This window comes from Myiozetetes cayanensis, unplaced genomic scaffold (genome assembly GCF_022539395.1).
Source record: "Myiozetetes cayanensis isolate MyiCay16 unplaced genomic scaffold, myiCay2020 scf14, whole genome shotgun sequence".
Lineage (NCBI taxonomy): Eukaryota > Metazoa > Chordata > Aves > Passeriformes > Tyrannidae > Myiozetetes > Myiozetetes cayanensis.
In genome coordinates, this window is record NW_026087048.1 from 7,295,514 (window position 1) to 7,315,545 (window position 20,032).

A 20,032-nucleotide genomic window follows, 5' to 3' on the forward strand; every position below is an offset into this window, starting at 1 on the left:
CATTGCCCTGGGTGTGCCCTGCAGTGTTGTCAATGCTGCATCCAGTCCAAGGGTATTGCAGGGCTCCCTGGGGAAAGGAATGGCTGCCACTGCTGCAACAATTGGGAATTTGGGAAAGAAGGCTGGCGGGAACAGCTGTTTGCTAGGTCAGATGTCCCGTGGGATTTTAACTCAAAACAAAAGCCCACTCCTATAGAATGCCAAGAAACTAAATTATTTTAAAAACCCAAAGCCCTACTCTATTTTTTTGGATTCTGTGTCTACTATCAGATGTGAGTATGATGGTGATCAGATTCTAAAAGGGGAAAAGGTGAGACTAAATTTGCTACTGATAAAGCTGTTTTTATCAGACAAAGTAACTGCATTACTTAGTCTACAGTTTTCAGTGTAAATTCAAAATTATGCCAATAATTGCTTTTAGCTTTATAAATTAAAAATAGATCTGAAAAATAAATCTGAATGCAACTTGAATATGTTACTTTGTGTTTAAGGAGAACACACGAATTGTCAGAGTGAAGGTTATAGCTGGCATTGGCCTGGCCAAGAAGGATCTCTTAGGAGCCAGGTAAGAATATCTTGTTAATGTATTAAGAGACAGCTGCTTCTTTATTTTCTTTCTACTGCTTTTTAATTCTTAGTAAACCCTGCTGTGCCTCTGGAAAAAAAAATCAGAGCTGTTTTAACTGGTAACTTTATAAAATTATTGGAGATTATATAAACATGAAGATACCTGTTTTCTTGTCCAAGAGTCCCTTGGACAGATCTTATGCATTTGCAAAGCAAAATGTGGGAATGTTTCATTCTCTGCATGGTAAAACAGTTTTGCCATGGAGGATGGATCCATGTATGTATTTTACTTCATGTGGACTGCAGCTAAAATAACAAGAGTTTACTTATAGTCAGAATTTTCTCAGCTGTGCTTTAAAGACTTGGAATGAACACAACACTAAACACTGGTAGCAACAGGACTATTTCAACTCAATTTGTGTGCAGAGGAACAGCATCCACCAATTCTAGAGATGTGGTAGACTCAGGACTGATTACAGGTTCTGAGTAAGTACTGATGAAAAAGTTAATCCATATAAGAAAAGAAACAATCAAGGTGGGTTAACATTTAGCAAAGGAAAGATCAGGCTTCTGAATTGGTAGCTGAAATGCTTTGTAGGATCTTGTACAGTTGGCAAGTGGCAGAATGCAGTTTGGACTAAAGCCTCATTTGCTTCTGGCCCCTGTACAGAGGGTCTGGAGAAGTACTGATGGATTTAATACTAGTTCTGTCCCTGCTTTGGCCCGTGTGCAGGAATGTTGTTATTTTAACACTAACAAAATTACTATGTGTGACGTCAATTTAGCATTAGAAAAAATTCTCTTCTGATATTCATATTTTCCTCAAAGCCAGACAGTCTCTCTCCAATTTTTTTTGTTCATGTGCCATTTTTTTATTTTATTTTAATTTTTTTTATTGCTTCAATCAAAAACAGGTCAGGTCTTCTCATCATAACTTCAATATGTGAAAACCATACAGCTCTTTTGCTGTATGGCAGACAGTTTGGTTACCTTTTGTTACTAGTCTGTTTGATCAATTATACCTTAACTCTGTTTATGGAAAGTAGATATTCATATAATCTATTGGGTTTTTTTGTACCACGGGAAGGGAGAAGGCTGTAGGACATTTAAGCAATCATATTAGGACATCTTCAGTAAACAGAAAACCTCTGTGAAACTGACAGAACATTTAGTAAAAACATTGCATGGTCAAGGAAGTACCTCAAATTCCAGGTGTTCTAAAGTGTTAAAAACAAGATATTTAATACTTCAAGCTTTTTAAATCACAATTGATTTTTTTTCATGCATGTCTCTTTGGAATGTGAGAAAATTTATTAAGTCTACTCTCCTGAAATAATTGTGAAAGAGGACAGGGAATCAAATTGTAGTGATATATAGAATATAAAATGGCATAGCTGGTATAGTTATAATCAGTAACAGTGTTTAAATTAGTTTTATCTCTAAAACTGTTTAGGAAATAATTGTAATTACAAATGCATATGGTGTTCATAAAGTACTTGTAACTCCCAGTTTCATAGCTTCTGTTAATTTAAGCCTTTTAAAACTTGACTGCTAACAATGCTGACCACAAGGGCCATACAGCACCATGCTTATCTTTTCTCTTTCCCCCCCTCCCAGTGACCCGTATGTGAAGGTGACAGTGTATGAACCGGGGAATGGAGTCCTTACCAGTGTTCAGACAAAAACTATTAGAAAGGTTAGTTATCTTTGTGGGTGTGGTGGGTTTGGGTTTTGTGGTATTGTGTTGTGTTGGGTTTTTTTAAATCACACTCTAGAGGAAAAGTTTAATACTACAGGAAATAGGAGAATTAATATGTCATTCGAGGGAATGGATGTAGGGAAAGGAATGTTCCATGACCTGCTCTGTTTCTCTGTTCATGGCATTGTTTTTCTATTTTCTCTTTAATAAATTTGTTGAAAGGTAGAGGAAAAACTAAGGAATATAAGGTGAGTACTGATTCAAAACTACATTGTTAATAGAAGTACTGGATTGTTCTGATTTTCCAAGGTCTTTAATGATATAAAAAAGTCTCTCTTTCTTGATGTACAACTTTTATCTTTTTGTTAATGTTAAAAACACAAACACAGTTTGTTGTGTTTACGTATCAAATTGCACCAGTCACCTGAATCATGATAGTACTTGTTTTTCTAGAATATCTGCTGGAAAAAGGTCAGTCTTAGTACTGCTAATTTATCTTAGATTAACTACAAATGAAGATCTATATACATGAGAGGGAAAGCACTCTTCCAAATTGTTGCTTTAGGATGGTGTCTGTGATTTATGTTATGGGATCACTCATGCATTTTTCCCTTCATGTTGATAATTGTTATATTAAACTCTCATCATAGCTAAACTAGCTCTAGTATTTTTAAAAATATTCACAATTGAAAGATGTGTTTAGTTGAGCAGGTTATGATGTGTTTGGCCTGCCTGTGCCTGGTCTGTCTAGGTTACACTGGTTAGAGATTTGGCATTTGCTGTGAGTTCATAATCTCAGGATTAACACGAGTTTGCATGTAAGTACTGTGGGTATTGGACTGAGAAGAAGGCAGTGATTATGACTGAAGAGATATACCATAAATTAACTTTTCATGACTGTCTCATGCACCTTCTGTGCTTCCACGGCATAGGCAAAATCTGAGAATACTTGCATAAATTGGCTCCATTCTGCACTGTATTAAACAGCACAAAACTCCTCTGACTTTTACCTGCAATATCAAAGTTAAAGCTTTTGTATTTTCTTCTGAAGTGGATTGTTACACGGGATAAAACATGTAAAATACCAAAAAAGGCAGCAGTGTGGAATTGTCAGTAAAACTAATGCTCTCTTCCTTTTTTCTTTTTTCTTCCTTCCTACATAGTCCATAAATCCAAAGTGGAATGAAGAACTCTTATTTAGAGTAAGTGATTTTGTTTACAGACTTATTACCTGTTGGACATTATGATAACACATTGAGAAAAAACTACTGGCTGCTCTCCCTACTTGAGAACACCTTCCTTAATTCAGAAATAATTCTGTAATTAATGTTCTAAAAGGCTCACAAACTGCTTTCCTTAGAAATAGAGTTGTCAACTCTTGCACTAATAAAAATGTTACATTTTCAGTCTTGATGTTATGTTCTTCGTTCTGTGGATGTTTAAAAACCTGCACATGGAACGATGAAACAGTTTGGGATAGCACCAGTCGTGGCTTATTGGTTCTGATGGAAATGTGTTGCATAATAAAATGGCAGCAAGCTGTAGATTTGCTGTTAATATCGATCTTAGATATTTCTTTCCTCCTGTGTAGACATGGAGATTTTGCTGAAGAAAAATGCTAGAATTCAGTATATGTATTAACTGTTACTGTACTTCTTTTTCCCAGGTTAATCCTCAGAAACACAGACTCCTTTTTGAAGTATTTGATGAGAACCGTTTGGTAGGTCTTTGCATGTTAATATTGCGATGTATTAAAGACTTCAGTGAAAGTGAGTTCACCAGGATTTGACATGGATAAAAATCCCACACCAAACAGCCTTAACCTCTGCAGTGAAACCTGACACTGAAGGCAGGCCTGGTTCATTTATTTATCTGATGTTACCACACTTTGTGCAGTTCTGAAACAGTTACATTATTACTCTAAACTTCTATTGTGTTTTAACTCAAGAGAGCATCATTCTTTTATAGTTCTGGTGTGTTACAGTTCACCTGACGTGGCCACATTCTTTAATGATATTGAAAGCTCCACATTGGATGTTTATTTTTTTCCCTCAAACAAAGTAGTGTTGGTAATGTAGGTATCTCTACATGGTGTGAGGAGCTTCTTCAGTGTGTGAGGAGTAGCACAAAAGAAAACATGTCTGCGTTTTCTTTGGAATGCTCAAGAAGTGGGCTGTGATCCTGTAGATAGGTGTCTGAATGGCAGGGCATTGGTGAGACAGGAATAGCTTGTGCATTTGAATCAGTAAAATCCAAATTTCTCCTCTGACCAAGCTCTCATTTTATCTGTGAAGGTGTCTGCTTACCTGTCCTTCTGTCTGTGTGTTTTCTTGTGAATGAGTAAGCTTGTAGCTGTACAATCAGGGCACTTGCATCCATTTCACAGGCATTGCTTCTCACTGGAATAGATTCCTTTTCCTTCTGCAGTAGTTTGAAGCTCATAGGAGGGACTGAGTGCTCTTGCACTCCTAACACAGTTTCCTTCTGAATAGCTGTTATAAAGGGTCTCTTTGTGCTTTGTGCTTGAGTAGTGTGTTGGCCATGAAAAACATTATTTTTTTCCCTAAAACTTTCTGCATATGTTCAGTAATCCATTGTATCTTTTGTGGAGGTGCTGCTCTGCTAAAATTGGGAAGAGTGAAAATGTATGTAAACAAAAGTACAAACTGTCTAGAATAATTAGATTTAAGAAAGAGGAGGCTTGTTTCTTGCTCATAGGCATTACACAGTTCCCAAACTCATTTACTTCTTAGCTGGGGGTATTACCTGTCCCAAGTATTTCAAATATGGTGTCACTTTGATTTATTTTAAAAGCAATGTTAGAAGGAATCACCAGCGTTTGTGGCTTACACAGGTGGTTAAATATGGTTTGTCAGGATGCTCAGATTTTCATCTCCACACTGTTGTGGGCTGCAGTTTATCCCTCGTGAGGTCCAAGTGCTTTGTCCATCGGGATGCCTCGCTGGAACATTACTGCCACCGCCTGGAAGCCTCGAGGCACGATTAGAAAGTCAGATTCTTCATTTTTCTGGGAGAAGGGCACTGTTTTCTTTGTGGCTTCCACCAAGAGAATTCCTTTGCATTCTTTCTCTAATTTAGAGTAGATAAGTTGTTTGACTGTTTCCTTATGTGAGAAGAAGCAGTTAAACCTTTTGTTGGCATCAGCTAGGAAATGGTGCTTTGCTTCCCATGTGTGATTGTACTTAGAGGCATCATGACCTCATCAGTCACTGGATAGTTCTACAATAAACCCCCCTATATTTTTCAGCATATCCATCTCCTCATTTGGTGAATGGAGCAGGCCATCTCCCTGTTTCTCTTTAGCTTTCTCTCAGAAACACTGTGTTTTTATCCCAGGTGTCTTGAGCTGGTTTAAGTAAGACAAATTGTTGCCATAGCTGTGATTGTTTAGCATTGACAAACTCTCCCACTTCTATTAATTCATTCTTTCTCACATGTCAAAAACCACAGGTGCCTTGCTAAGCATCAATGATCAAAATTTGTTTAATTTTTCATTATATTAGTGGGCTTCAATGTTCTTTCATCTTCCTGTTGAATGACTGTTTAAACTCTGGATGTGAGCAGGCTGATAAAACTGAAATATTCTTACATTTGTGAGACTGTCCTCCCTATGGATAATTTCCTCAGTAGAAAATTTTATCCCAATTGCTTTCACTTCCTGTAACTTTTGGGGATAAATGGAAGGCTGAAATCTCTGGTTTTTGTTTTTAAGAAAAGTTGTTTTCTTGAAAGCCAGCCTCGAAACTTTCCTTCAGTGTTTGGCTTAAATTCAAAGTCTTGCTATATTGGTTATATCACCAACAGTCAGTTTTAACAGCTTTCTGTAATAGCTTTAAAACCTTTCAAAGATCACTTGTCTTGGGTTTGGTAAGGGAGCACTAAATCTGGTTTGTTCTTCTGACTTGGTGCAAACCCTTAGTAGAATAAAGGGCTTGAGCAGTTTGTGGAGTCTTTAATTATGGTTGTTTTGAAAAACACATTAGAAAAATCTGGCAAGAAGGACAGTGAGATCACTTAGGAGATAAATCACTGAAGGGATTAGATGACTTTTTGCTCTCTTTCTGTTTTGCAGTAAATTGTCACAACTATGTATATTGCAAACAAAGTGCCTAAATCTGTTACTGATGCTGAAGAAGATTTGAATGGAACTATTGGTATTTTAAAAAAAATATTAATTTTAATTTTATTTTTATGTCAACTCTAAATCAGCAAGATTGAGTTTTGCATTTTAGAAGCCATTTTATGTTGCCTAAGGAAGCTGTGGTTGGCTGGCTATACCTGTACATTTTTTGTTGGGGAGAAAAGGAGACTTAAGAAAGGCACTTTTTACTCTTCACTCACATATCTTAGGGTGGTGGCTTCTTGCTGTTTTAGGTGGGGGGTTTTTGTTTGTGTGTTTGTTTAAATATATTGCTTGAAGTTCAAATGTAACTTTTTCGAAACTGATTAAAAGAATCTTTTTTTTTTTTCCTTTCCTCTTCTCTCCCCATCCCAGTCCCCCACCAAACTATAACATTAGAAAAGTCCTGTTGGTTAAGCATAATGAAATAAATGAAGTGTTGTATTTGTTGGCTTTTTATGAATAAGCCAGTATTCATTTATTGCTCATTCTAATAATGGAATTCAGGTAACGGAGGTTAAGTAAGCCCTGGAGTATAATTAGAAAACAAATTTGTTGCTTGCAAACAAGGTACTGTGAATTTGATTCTTGGCTCTTTTTTGGGAAGGAGGTATAAATGTTAATTTTACTGCCTTCTAGCTTAAAATACAGTAAAGGTTAAATAAATATGAAGCAGAAAAAACTCCAAGTAGTATGACCTATAAAAGTATAAATGGTCTACTGTTCTCTTCTGTTTGTACTTTTTCAGCAGCACTAAGTAATTTCATGTCAGTGCAGTCATGTTCGGTGCTGCATCATACGTGGCTTATGTATTCAAAAGTACATTCATAGCCAAATGTCTGTGTTTTTTAAAATAAAACCCACAACAAAAAATCCCACCCAACAATAAGATTCAAGATTGTCTTTTTTCAAAAGTCCCACTAGGTGCCAGCAAAGGACCTTCTCAGTTATATGAGCCAGCGAAACATTTTGTAGGAATTCTCAACCCCGTTACTTTTGTAAGAGTTGACAGTGCATATTAACTTCTTGACACGCTGATCATTGTATTTAAAAAAAATAAAAAGTAACAAAATACTAATTAGCTATGAATGTATGAGACAGTTTGTATATAATTATACAGAATACCTTTCTCCTGTAATAGTGTTTGGTAATGCTATTTATCTCTGTGCGTACTTAGCTCAGTGTTCTAAAGTTTGTGTAGCTGGTCATATATCTGCAAACCATACTGAACTCTAATGAATGTCTCCTTCTTGTGGGCTTCCAGCAAACAGGATGAGGTAGTTCACTCTGTAGGAGTAATTGGGTTTTTTCTGCCTTTTAACAGCTGTAGTTTGAAAAGGTCAAAATAGAAATAGAAGGTTAACATGGTTGGCTGAAAATAAATGCCAAATTATTAACCAAAATAACTTTCTGTTGCTCCAGTTCAGTTGCACCTCATTGAAAATTATGAGTTAATAGACAGGAGAGGGTTCTGCTGTGTGCAAATCTGTAGAAAGTGTGATTGCTTAGCAGCATGTGGATTGTGAGATAATGCCAGATTCCTTTCGAGTTTTTTTTTAAATAGTGCAGAAAAACCTTTTCTTAAGGCGAGGAGGAGGCTTATTTCACTGGTTTATGCATAATTCAGACTTCAGCAGTTTGCTAGCATGGTTACTATTTGGAAATTCAATCCTGGACTTGATACTCAATTATATGGGACTTCATTCCTACCAACTTCCTGTAATTCTAAACCTATGGGTAAAAATATTAGTAGTCATACGCTGCTGAGGAAAGTACGGACACATTGACTCAGCTCGTGCAGCCGCAGCCGGCGTTGCTGTGTTAAACTTGGAACTTCTGGAAGCTTATTATTGTGTTCATTTATGCAAATTACAGAAGGTATAATTGAAACAAGGTCAGTGGTGTTTGTCAGTGTGTCGCAGCCGAGGTCGTTGGAACGTAAGTGCTTTTTAAATGAGTGCTCTCTGACTGCCAGCAATCAGCGCCGGTCCAGAAACTGCAGTTCAAGGAATGGCTGACATTTCGAGAGGTACTTTTTTTTTTTTTTAAATGCTAGTATCTTGTAGAAATTAGGACAAAGACTGAAGCTTTTATGGGCTTATACTGTTTGGATGTGCTAGCTCTGGGTTCTGTGCAGCTGCCTGTAGCCTTTCTGCTGAAGGATCTTTGTGGTTTTCATTTGCTAACATGCGTGGAAATGAGAACAAATGGCACGGCGGTTAAGATTGCATTTTGCTACCCAAAGAAGCAACACAGATCCATTATCAGAGACCTCAGAAGATGTTTTGGACAGTAATAATTGTATGTACTTCAAAAAATCACAGAATTCTGCACCTAATGTTACACAAGTGAAACTGACTCCCAGACGGGTTGCTTATGCACCTGTAGTGCAACAAGTCATTAATCAGGAGAAAAACCCAACTATTTCTTCATTGCAAATAAAAAAGAGCAGTTCACTGCACATTTCCCTGCAGTCTAGAAAGCACAGTGGATGTTCTCGCTTTGGCGATGCCTTAGCTGCTGGAGAAGACACTTCATTCCTTGGAATTGGTAATGAAGGGAATTGTGGTGCTCGGATTGCGGTCGATCATCGATCTAATGACAGCCTCCTGAGCAGTGCTGCTCTGTGCAAAGGCAGCCTCAGCAGTATTGCAGCAAGTGACAGTGGATCCTTTAGCAGCGCTGGCAGTGACTACGGATCATGTGCAAGTACCACAAGTGATGGAGGTTCCTATAGTAACAGTGTCATCAGTGACAGTGGCAGTGGCACCCTTTGGTCAAGTGACAGCACTTTCTGTAGTAGTGTTGTACATGGTGATTCTTCATATAGAAGCACTGCAAACAAATGTAATCCCTACAGGAGCACCTCATCTCAGGAAACTCTGTGTAGAAGTAGCACTACTTTTGACCAAGATGCTGTGTCGGTGAGGAAGAAAACGAAAATTCCATTGCGGCGTTGTTCATCACTGGTTATTTTCCCTAGGAGTCCTTCCAGCACTCCTCCAGCTTCTCCAGTAAACTCAGGTCAACCACCACATAGAGGCATGTATCAAACGTCTCATAGACTAATTATTTCTCCTAATGAGCTGGCACAAAAAGAAGATCCAACCACTTCCAAGGGATTCCTTTCAACAGCAGTCAATGGGCTTAGACTGTCTAAAACAGTTTGCTCTGCTGGCGAAGTCAGAGACATCCGACCGCTTTATTTGAATCCATCATTACAGGACAAAAGTCAAGTTTTGAGTGGTTCTGAACAGACAACTTGTGAAGAGATGTCTGATGGCTTCTCATGCGTTTCAGTTCATCTCAACCAAAGACCGTTTGCATCGAGCAGTGAGCTGGTTAATGGCTGTTGCAGTCCAGAGTTAAATCTGAACTCCGGTGCAAAATACCCTCATTTAAGACTGGAACGTAGCACATCTGCTTGTCTGCCCTCAAAAATAGATTCAGAATACCAGATTAGTATAAATGAACTAGAAAGACCGAATGTTCAGATGAGCAAAACTCCCCATGTTTTGCAAAGAAGTGTTTCCTTAGAAGGATCACGTCAAAAAGTTTCTTGCTGCTTATCCAGCTTTAAATACAAGTGTCACAGTGCAAGGACGTCTCAGTTGCACATACAGTTCAAACCTGGGAATGAAGGAAAAACAACTGGTGTTAAGAAAAGATATGGAACCTCTAAAAAGGAAATGTCTAGTACTTCTTTGTGGAGGCCCCATAAGGTGAGTGTTCTGGTTTATAGGAAACTGTGACACTATTTTACAGCTGGAATATAGCTGGAAAATAATAAGAGTTTGCAATTGAGACTCAGGTGCAGTGATTTCAGAATTTCCTAATGGTGTCAAATTGCCACCATTCGGAAGTTAATTTTTGTATTGTCTGTAAAAATTGGGGTTTAGATTTGTTTCTTAAAATTTGGTACATACAGGAGCAGAGGTGAGTAGGTCTTAACAGTGAAATACCTGTATCTAATACATTATAAACAATAATTTCCTGTTTACTTGAACTCAAAGGGATTTTCTTTTCTAGTTATCTAGACATGGGAGTTATTGAAACTTCAGATTAAGTTTTGTAGTTTTAAACACATAACTTCTCAGTAAATGAATAGTAATTACCAAAGTTTGCATATACAATGAGTGGATTACTGTAGTGTTTAGGATTTATTTCATATAGGCTTTATTTTACAGAAGAGTTTGCTGTATTTAGAATTAAAGATAAGTAATATTTGAGCAGAGAAACTGTAAATACCATTTGTTTCTGTATACACCCTGAACCACAGGAATTTTCAGAGTTTCCTCTCCCTTTTTTTTTTTCTTCCTTCCAACCACTAGTCCAGCCTGAGCAGTCCTGTAACTTAAAACCTTTCCCAACAACATTGCTGTTCAAATTGTAGTACTTGGGTCTAGAAGGCTTATATTAAATAAATATATTTTTTTGTAATGAAATTAATGTCCAGCTAAATGACAGAAGTGTTTGCTCTTATTAACTCTTAAGGCAGTTTATATTGTTAGTAAAGCATAAGCCACATGAAAGGTGGATTTTAAGACTTGTTTAAATAGCATTGTGAAGACTTAAATAATCTGAATATTATATGAGTTTTAATTATGAATGCTGATAAAAGTGCAGCAATTGATGGGTACTAAATTTGTTTTATGATCTCATTCTCTATGATTTGACACTGCTACCATTTAGCTAACCTGCTTGTTTAAGCAAAAGGCTTTATGACAAAGATCTATAGTTACGACAGTCCTCTTCTAAACTAGTAAGATTATTTTAAAAGTATATTGTGGGGAAAAAAATGTTGATTCATGCACTCAAGTACATTTCTCATTAACTTGCACTGCCTCTATGTTTAATGGCAGTTGCTATAAAAGATGTTATATAATTTAATACTGGATGAATTTCAATAAATTCTGTTTAGATAGAATCCAGGTTCAGGATTAGACACGTTAGCTGACATTTCCAGAACATCTCCTGGGACACTGGACTGACAATAGTTTGTTTTGGTTCCCAGGAGTGATGTTTACAATGGATTGACACAAAATCTGAGACTTGTCTTTATAGCATGTGGCAGTTTTACTGTGTTATTGAGGCAGTGTGTTTTAAGCCTCTTGAATCCTTAAGATTTCATCTTTTGACTAGAAGATGAGAGAGACAATTTTAAAAATAAAAAATGGGGGGAAAAAAGAGTCTGAATCCAAAATTGTTGTAGTTATCTTGTACTTTTCATGTCTACATACAAATTAAAAAGATCTCTGACATCAGGAAACTGGGCACTAAAGGTTTTATGGCAGTACAGTTGTTTCAGATTCTTTTATGCAACAACAGGTACAGGAGCCTTTCAGTCCTCAAATGGCCCTTGTCAGTTTTTATAATATCCTATAAAATATGTTATAAAAAAATGTAAAAGCTTCCCCCACCAAACTAAGCAAAAACTATAGTTAACCTTACAACAGTTCAGCAATTCACTGGAATAAAATAGGAAAATACAATTGTATTTCCTCTTAGTCTTTGTGAGCAATATAACAGATTTTATGGCAGTCACTTAATTGCATAGTGCAGTTAATTATCATGGTGTATTGTGACTCATTTAAAAATAAACAACTCCCAAAATATTTCCCTTGACTCCAGTTAGTCTGGCCTAGTATATTGATATGCTGAGTCTGGGTTCAAATTTAACAAGTTGATACTGGAGTAGCATTTAGTAATGTCAGCTATCTGTGCAGAGCAGGCATGAAATCAAATCACTGCTGTGGTCAGAGCCTCCAGAGGCTGGAGCAGCCAAAAGGTCTGTGCATTCTTTTCTTACATGCCTTGCTACCAGCCTTCAGCCACCTCGGATCACATTTCCTGCTTTCCATAATCAACAGCTTGTTAAAGGCTGACTTAAAAAAAAAAAAATCATAACACCATTTCTATGACGACTGGCCTTGGATTATTTTTAATTAAGTTGAAAAATGGGGAATGGTGATGGCCCATGTACCACTGCTGGTCTTCATTGGGAACTTCGTGAATAGGTTCTGCAGCAGGGAGTGGAATTTCATTTATGTGAAGCAGGAGGAAGAGGTAGTCCATGGTTGCAGCATTGGAGGTTGTCCTTGACATTGTATTTCTGCTTTTAATGTTTTTTTGTTTTTTTAAATGCATCTATCCCTTGCTTAGGGTAGAAATAAATCTGCAGCTAAAGCACTTTGACATCCCAAGTGTGGACTGGGAGGGTAGGAGTGAGTAAGGGAATAGGTTACTTGTCACTGAACATATGTGAACTCTGTGAGGTGCAGAGAAAGGCAGAAACAGTGACTACAGTTCCAGTTCTTGTAGACTATAAACAAACTTTTAAAAAAAAAAAAGGTTTGTTAATCTCTTCCAAGAGTACAATATCGTGCTGACATCCATGGTGACATCAGTTATTCCTTCCTCTACACTATCACTCCCAATTGGATAATGTGAATATTGTAAATGTATTTGCAAATCTGTTTCAGCAGCTGTATACCTTTACAATAATTTCTTATACAATTAAGGGAATCATTTTATTCTTGTACTTCTGTTGACAAGTAATTTTACTCAAATTTTGTCTCTAGTTATTGAAATACACATTTTGAAGCAACAAAACTTTCAGAGGTGGTATAAAACAAGCCAATGCTTTTCTGCTGTCAGATTCATGTAAAGGAAACCCTGAGTTGGAACTCCTGATCTTTTGTCACCATATTCTGGAACTTTACCTTTTGTATTCATAAAAGCAGATGCTATTTGAACCTTGCTGTACCAAATTTAAATTTAGTAAAACAGTAATTTGAGGGGGTTTTGTGCAAAGGTTTCTCTCTTGACTAACTTACTTCTCAGCTGATCTGAATGTGCTGAGGGGACCAGAAGCTGTGTCTGGAAGATCGTGCCTCCCTTGATAAATGCTGCACCACAGGTTAGCACTGAGTAGCCTGAGGTTGTCTTCTCTCTTGCACCCTCTGAGAGCTTCTGTCCTAGCAAAACTCCTTCACAGAAAACAGGGATCTGACCGGGGAGAAGTGCCAAGAGAAGGGAAGGACAGCTGTAGCTTAGCTCCATCTTTGCATATTGGGCAAAGAGGCTGCATATGCGTCAGTGTCCCAGATCTGTGCAGGGAAGTGAGGTGGGAAAGGGGCTGGTGAAGCAAAAGACAGTGCTTTGTGCTGCTGTGCTGGAATAACCTCACCATTAATAACTCCCATATTGTTCAGGGTTGTGTATCTTGAAGGATCAGGTGACAGGACTGTGTCTCTGGCACATTGCTGTGTCATGGTCTGTCAGCTCACTCAGGGAGAGTTGGGGTTGAAAAGAAGGTGGGGTCTTCCTGAGGAATTGTGGTGACAACTATGTTAGACTTAAATCACATACGAGTATATGTGTTGTGTCTCAGACAAATTTTAGCAGTTGAAATATGCATCAAAACATTAAAGGGAAGACAGTATCAATCACAATAATAAACAATTTATAGTTAGTTGTAGGGAATTTCCTACTTTCATGCTTTATGTAACAATCACCTGTAGTGTTTTAATAGTTTGTAGTAATTTCTTCTATTTTTCATCTTACTTAAGTGCAGAGTTTCTATTACACCTTCCTCTCTGCCTTTTTGCATGATTTAGCTTTTGATCTTATTCAGGGAACAAAAAGATTGCACACAAAGGGTGTGATAAATCTTACAGCCTCACTGTGAATGGTTGCTACATCGATGGATTAGCAAAGTAAGCAACCAAATAATCTTATTTGGTAAGAGTTCCATCCCTAAAATTATTCATTGTCAGTTTTAGCAAGTTGTATTTAACTACAGTGAACCATAAGTAACTTTCAGAATATGATTGTGCACTGAGGAACAGTGTCTGGACTGCAGCAGATATTTGAATAAACCAGTTTATGAAAGTTCTAGCACTTTGTAGTCCCCAGGAAACACTGCACGTACATAATAAGAAGTTCTGTTTGATTGTGCTCTGTACAAATTATGATGAGCCTCGTTCTGTTTATAGTCTGCAGCTGAACTGAGCCTGCCAGCAAATGAGGAAACCAAAACTGCAAAACCATGCAGAGCAAACCTCCTGAAACAGCTTATGTAAATATGTAATTATCCAGCCTTCAGGCTGATTCATGTCCTTTTAATCTACCACGAGAGAGTGGAAAGCATTGATGCTGTGGCTTCTTTAATGGAGCCACAAGCTATAGTTATTCTGTCTCTTGAGACTTAGTATAGATATAAGAATGTGTTAAAGTAAAACTTTTTCACCAGCCAGGCTAGAGATATTCTTCCTTTACTCCTGACTAGCCAAAGGACTCTCAGATATGAGACCGTCATCGTGGCTATAATTTATTTTTTTTTTTTGGATGGTACATTCTTTTTGCTTCCTGTGAGAAACCAGATCAACACTTTGAGTTAAACAAAACATTTCTTGGAAAATGTTATGGTGATGTAGAAATCATAGTCTTTGTAAGCATTATAGCATAAAACATACAAAATTAATTGTACCTGCAGATTTCTCCCACTAATTGTCATGAAACTCAGCTATAAAATGTTTGAAATACTAACTACAGCAAATAATCTTTGAATCTATTAGATTCTCTTACTGAAGGAAGTGTGTGTTATGGCAATATCTCCAAATGACCAAAAGGGGAATTACAGGCCACTGCAACACGCTGGTATGGAAGCAAGAATCCATGCAATAGATCCAGTAGCTAAATGACATGTTTGGTGTCTACAAGGAGGAGACTGAGCACTGCTTTCATAAAAGGAAGTTTTGTCTTACAAACTAAGCAATGACATGTGAAGATGGGTGAGCTGGTTAATGCAGGACACTTAACTTTTAAAATTACTCTACAAGAACCCTTAGCAGAAGTACTGAAACATACTCTTTTAAGTGCAGAAAAAAGCTTCCTTGTTGATGGCAACTAAAATACAAGAAAGAAAAGTGAGGATTAAATTGCCACCTCAAAACTTGCACAAAATCTCATGCTACGGAGTGACTAAACAGTAGAAAATTTGAAAATCACTGTTGAAAAATGCCAAGCATTACACACAGAGGAAAAACAGCTGATGATGCTTGTGTGGTGATGGTCTCTTATACTGGTCAGGAAATAGTTTGTGTCGTGGGGAGAGACTCGCTGAAAATGTCAGCTCCGATCTTGTTGACAGTTGAAAGGCAAATAAAAAGGTTAGGATTTATTAGTGAAGAAATAAACTAAGAAATCTAAAACCACCGTTATGGAGTTGTACAAATCCACAGAGGTGCATGGCATGCATATTTCTGGTCATCCTTTTTTCAGGAAGCATGTATAACAAAACTCAAAAAATACTAGTTAAGGGTCACAAGATTGGGATAAGTTTTATGTGAGGAGAGGCACTAAGTGGATCAGGAGCTTTTCAACTTTGAAAAAAAAAAAAAAGGTGGTATAAAGGGATTTTATAAAACTACAGTTCAGGGGAGGTAAATTTGAACAGAGATTCCACTCCACTCGTACAAAATAAGTATGCTCTTATGTGTTGCTGAGCTCACTGTCTGAAGATGTGTGTACCTAAAGTAGAAATGGATTTTAAGAAGATCTTAGGTAAGTTGAAGGTCCATTAAAGACTATTACATTCTCAATATGTATTTTGACATCAGGATCAAAAGGTCCATGACCACTTACTCATTAGAAACTGGGGGTTATATCAAAGGATATACTATTCTTAACTGCTGGTTTTACTATTCCTTCAGCATTTACCTTTGGCCATTACAGGGAAAGGATACAAGAGTAGGCAGAGCGTTAATCTGACTCCCAGGCTCTTTGGTGCCTGCTCAGCCCTTACAGCCACATAGGATCAAAGTGGTAGAAATGCTCTCCCCTCACCCTGGGCTGAGGGTGTTCTTCTGTGTTCTAACACGTGTTTTCTCATCTTCCAGAAGTGGATGAATTTCACAGATTGAGCAAGTAAGCAAAACCACCTGGCCTTTTCAGGAGAGTCATTTGCTTTTGACTGACTTTCACCCTCCTCTGAAGGGGACTGCCCTGCATATCTGTTAAGTGTCTCTGTTTCAAGTGAACTTTTTTCCTCACTCTCTGTGACAAACAGAACACGCTGATTTGGGAATGCAGCCAGCAAAATGTTTGTAGCTCATTTCAGTGTTAGTTTTTGGGTCTGTAATCATCTCTGTATCAAGAGAATGCATCACTCTTTTTTCCTTGTCATGATAGTTTACAACAAATCAAAAAGTCTACAGATGCAATTATTGAGCCCTTGGGCTGCTTTCAGCTGCATCAACTGTAACATAAGCAAACAGAATTTAGAGAAGGACTTCAGCAAGTTCCTGGCTGAAATTACATACAAACTTGAATCGGAGTCATTGAAGTTAGGGCGTATTAAAATGCAAATGGCACACTCCAGCTACTCAGTAAGAGGAATGTGGGAAGAAACATAGAACTGGATTCTTTTAGACCTAGATGATTTCTCTGGCAGTCTGTGATTTTCTGAGCATAAGGAAGAAGGCCCTTTTCAATAATGTGAAAGCATGAGGACTTTTTGAAGGAAAAGGGCTTCCAGAATTTATTATGAATGTTATTTATTTTTTAATAGAGTTTCTACCCTTAACCAGTTATTGTACTCATCATTGTTTTTAATAAGCTCAAATTGGGACAAATATTTAGTTTATAAATGAGAAAACTGAAGTGGTTAACGTTTGGCAGATTACAGGCCAGGAAAGCCACATCTAATGTGGGAATTGTAATGTAAGTTCAATAATGTCACTGAGCTTGTCTGAAATAAATTGTAATACAGTTGTGTTGGAAAAGTAATTGTAGTTGGATTATTTGTGTTGCAGTTGCCTTGTGCCATTAGAGGTTGAGCTTCCAAAGTCAGTTCACACAGACTGGTTTTGGACAGGTAGGATTTATAACTTGAGCATAGCAGAGCTTAAGACAAACCAAACCACAAAGTTCTGCTCTAGCGAGGTCATGTGTCTGCATTTAGGCTTGACAGCAGCAGGTTTAGGCTTGGAGCTGGGAGAGGTCAATAGGTAGGACTTGGGGCTCCTGTTCCAGTCAGTGGTGGCTGAGGACTGTTGTGGAGTGTGGAATAGCATGGGAATCTGCAGCGTGGCTGGCAGTGGCCACTGGGTGTGTGATGGGTACAGGGAAGTCCTGAGTTAGTGCTGATGTTGAATTTGGGTGGACAGTAGACTTAAGAATGCTTTTGAAAACAGATGGGAATAACTTTGGAACAGGGTGGGGGTGAGGGGCATGTTCAGCCTCCATCCAGCCCTACCATGGGTTCCTTTCCTTAGAGGCAGTCAGGGACCTGGGCAGCCTTGGCCAACTGATTTGATTTAGGGCTGGAAAGCAGCTTCCAGGCTCAGCCTTTGTGCCTTTGGGTGACAATGTACTGGACCAAATTAGCTTCCCTGGAGTGAGACCATGATGCAGAGATGCTCTAATTGTCTGTCTGCCTTTTGGGGACAAGTAGTTTGTTGGGTTTTTTAGTTCTGTTTCTTCCCTCTTGCTCTGAAAAGCAAAAAGTTGACTGACTGTATCACGTGCTTTAGCTGAATGTATTAATTAGCCAGTGTGGTAAATATCTGCACTATCTGGTTTATCTATTGTTTTCTCAGGAGCAAATTACACACGCAGTTTTAACATTTGATAGAGTTTTACACTTTTTGGAGTGTATTAAACTTTATAGTGTTCAATGGTGAAGGTAAAAGTGCACCTGGAATTGTTACTACAAGAGTTTGTTTTTCAAACTTTGTTTGAAGTCTTAAGATTTGGCACAAACACTTTCACAAATAAATGCAACTACTGTGAAGATAACTGACTTGATGTCAGGAATGAGTTGTTGAAATAGTACCTGATTAAATATTTGGTACTGTTTTCTGAATTTTTTGTGGTGAGTATTGGAAGGTTTAACACAAGACAAGTCTGGATTGACTCCTGACTTTTCATAAAATGTAATATTTCTGCTTTTTATATGGTAACTTATTTGGCACATCTGACCATAAACCAAAGGAACTCAAATTCCTGATGAGTAAAACCAGTGCATTAACAGCTTTTGACACGTTCTTTGTTTATTTTGTGCTGCATTATGCTTTGGTTATGTTAGACAACTTTATGCCTTCCTGTGGCCTATGTGAAAATGAAGTCTTGTATGAAAAAAATCCCTATCTTTAATTGCTTTGTTAATGAACTTTTAAGCACAAGTTCTGAAAGTAGCACACATTGAGTGGACTAATATATGAATGTTGTTATAAAATACTGTACACTAAATATGAATGAACTTTTAAGAAAGCAGTAAGATTATGGTTCTGTATAAAATGTGCAAGCTGTAAATGGAGAAACAGATGACACTTTCTCTGGTCGTTAGATAAGTAGTTCTCTGAAAATATCTTTGGAAATGAGGGAGAATTCATGAAAATAACTTCAGTGGCGTTTCTAAATTCTCTCTGTTAAGCAGATGGTAAAACTGCTGAGGCATGTTGTGCTGACACCTTGCTGTTGAAACAGCCAGAAGGGCTGGAGGTCCTGCAGGAACACATGTTGTGTAATAACCCTTGATCTAACAGTGTGTATTTTCTTTAGTTTGAAAATGCTGGGGAGTCTTATATCTCATTGTCAGTGATGCCAACTTAAAAGAAATGCCTACATGTCATTAAAAAAAATAGTCCCCTCGCCATCTACCTCTCCCCCTTAAAAATACCAGAGACTAGGACTGCAATGAATTGCTTGCAACCAAGTATGTAGTGCTTTGTAAGATAGAAAAACCATTACTTTTGGAATCTATGAATTTGGTACAATCTTAACGTGATAATTGAATTTTGCTTTTTTGAAACAGTTTCTTTCCCTTGATGAATAGCATATGCTGGCAGTATTTGCTGGAAGGAAAAAAAGCTCACTTGTCTCGATTTAGAGTTCAAGAGAACCAAATAATATACTCAGCGCAGCATGAAAAGAAAAATACTTGAAGTTGCTAGTGTAGCTCAGGCAAGTTTTTTTTCATTCTCATCAAGCTTGTAACTAATGTTGATGTTTGGGTGTTTAAGCAAGAAGAATGTTGGTTTTATAAGGGATCTATTGAGCTCTTGTTTTCTTAAGCAGCAATAGTCCAGATCACTGTTTGTTTTTTCAATTTGAATTGATACTTATATTCCCTCCAATAAAAGCTGTATGCTTTCACATTTTGCCATACAGCTGTGGATTTCTGTGCAAAGACCAATATGTGCACAACTAGCTGCCTGTTTAGTCAGAAAGACTGGGAATATACTTGGATTCTAAGTCATGCACCAATACCACATAACATTTGTCACTAAAGTTGGTAGAGAAAATACCTGTTATTTCAATGCCCTGGCCTTGTACAAGAACTGTTTCAAAAGGCTGTATGGAGAATCCAGCAATTAAAAAAGGCATTAAATTCAGTTAACTGTCTTCAAACCTGATAAATTATGGGTAATGTTCTCAGTATTGCTCTTAAGCATCTGGCCCAGATAAGCGTGACTGTTTAAAATCTGCTTCTATCCAATTTCTGATGGGAATTGCAGGAAAAAAAAGTCCAAAATCCTAATTGTTAAAGCTTATTAAGTATATATTAATACAGTAAATGAAAATAGGTTTTGGACTGGGTTATTTTCTTTTGGTGCTTT

The 20,032-nt window shown here is 37.5% G+C and overlaps 1 protein-coding gene across 2 annotated transcripts in view; it reads left to right on the forward strand.

Annotated features, from left to right (window-relative positions):
* Positions 1–20,032, forward strand: part of NEDD4 (NEDD4 E3 ubiquitin protein ligase) — a 52,964-nt gene that overhangs the window by 10,070 nt on the left and 22,862 nt on the right. Inside the window, exons 2-5 of one of the 2 annotated variants that reach the window (XM_050309380.1) lie at positions 492–565; positions 2,185–2,263; positions 3,430–3,468; positions 3,933–3,986. In XM_050309380.1, coding sequence (XP_050165337.1) covers positions 492–565; positions 2,185–2,263; positions 3,430–3,468; positions 3,933–3,986 — 246 coding nt within the window. Of the gene's footprint in view, positions 1–491; positions 566–2,184; positions 2,264–3,429; positions 3,469–3,932; positions 3,987–8,028; positions 10,130–20,032 lie in introns of those variants that run through there. The other variant, XM_050309382.1, reaches the window with a different exon arrangement.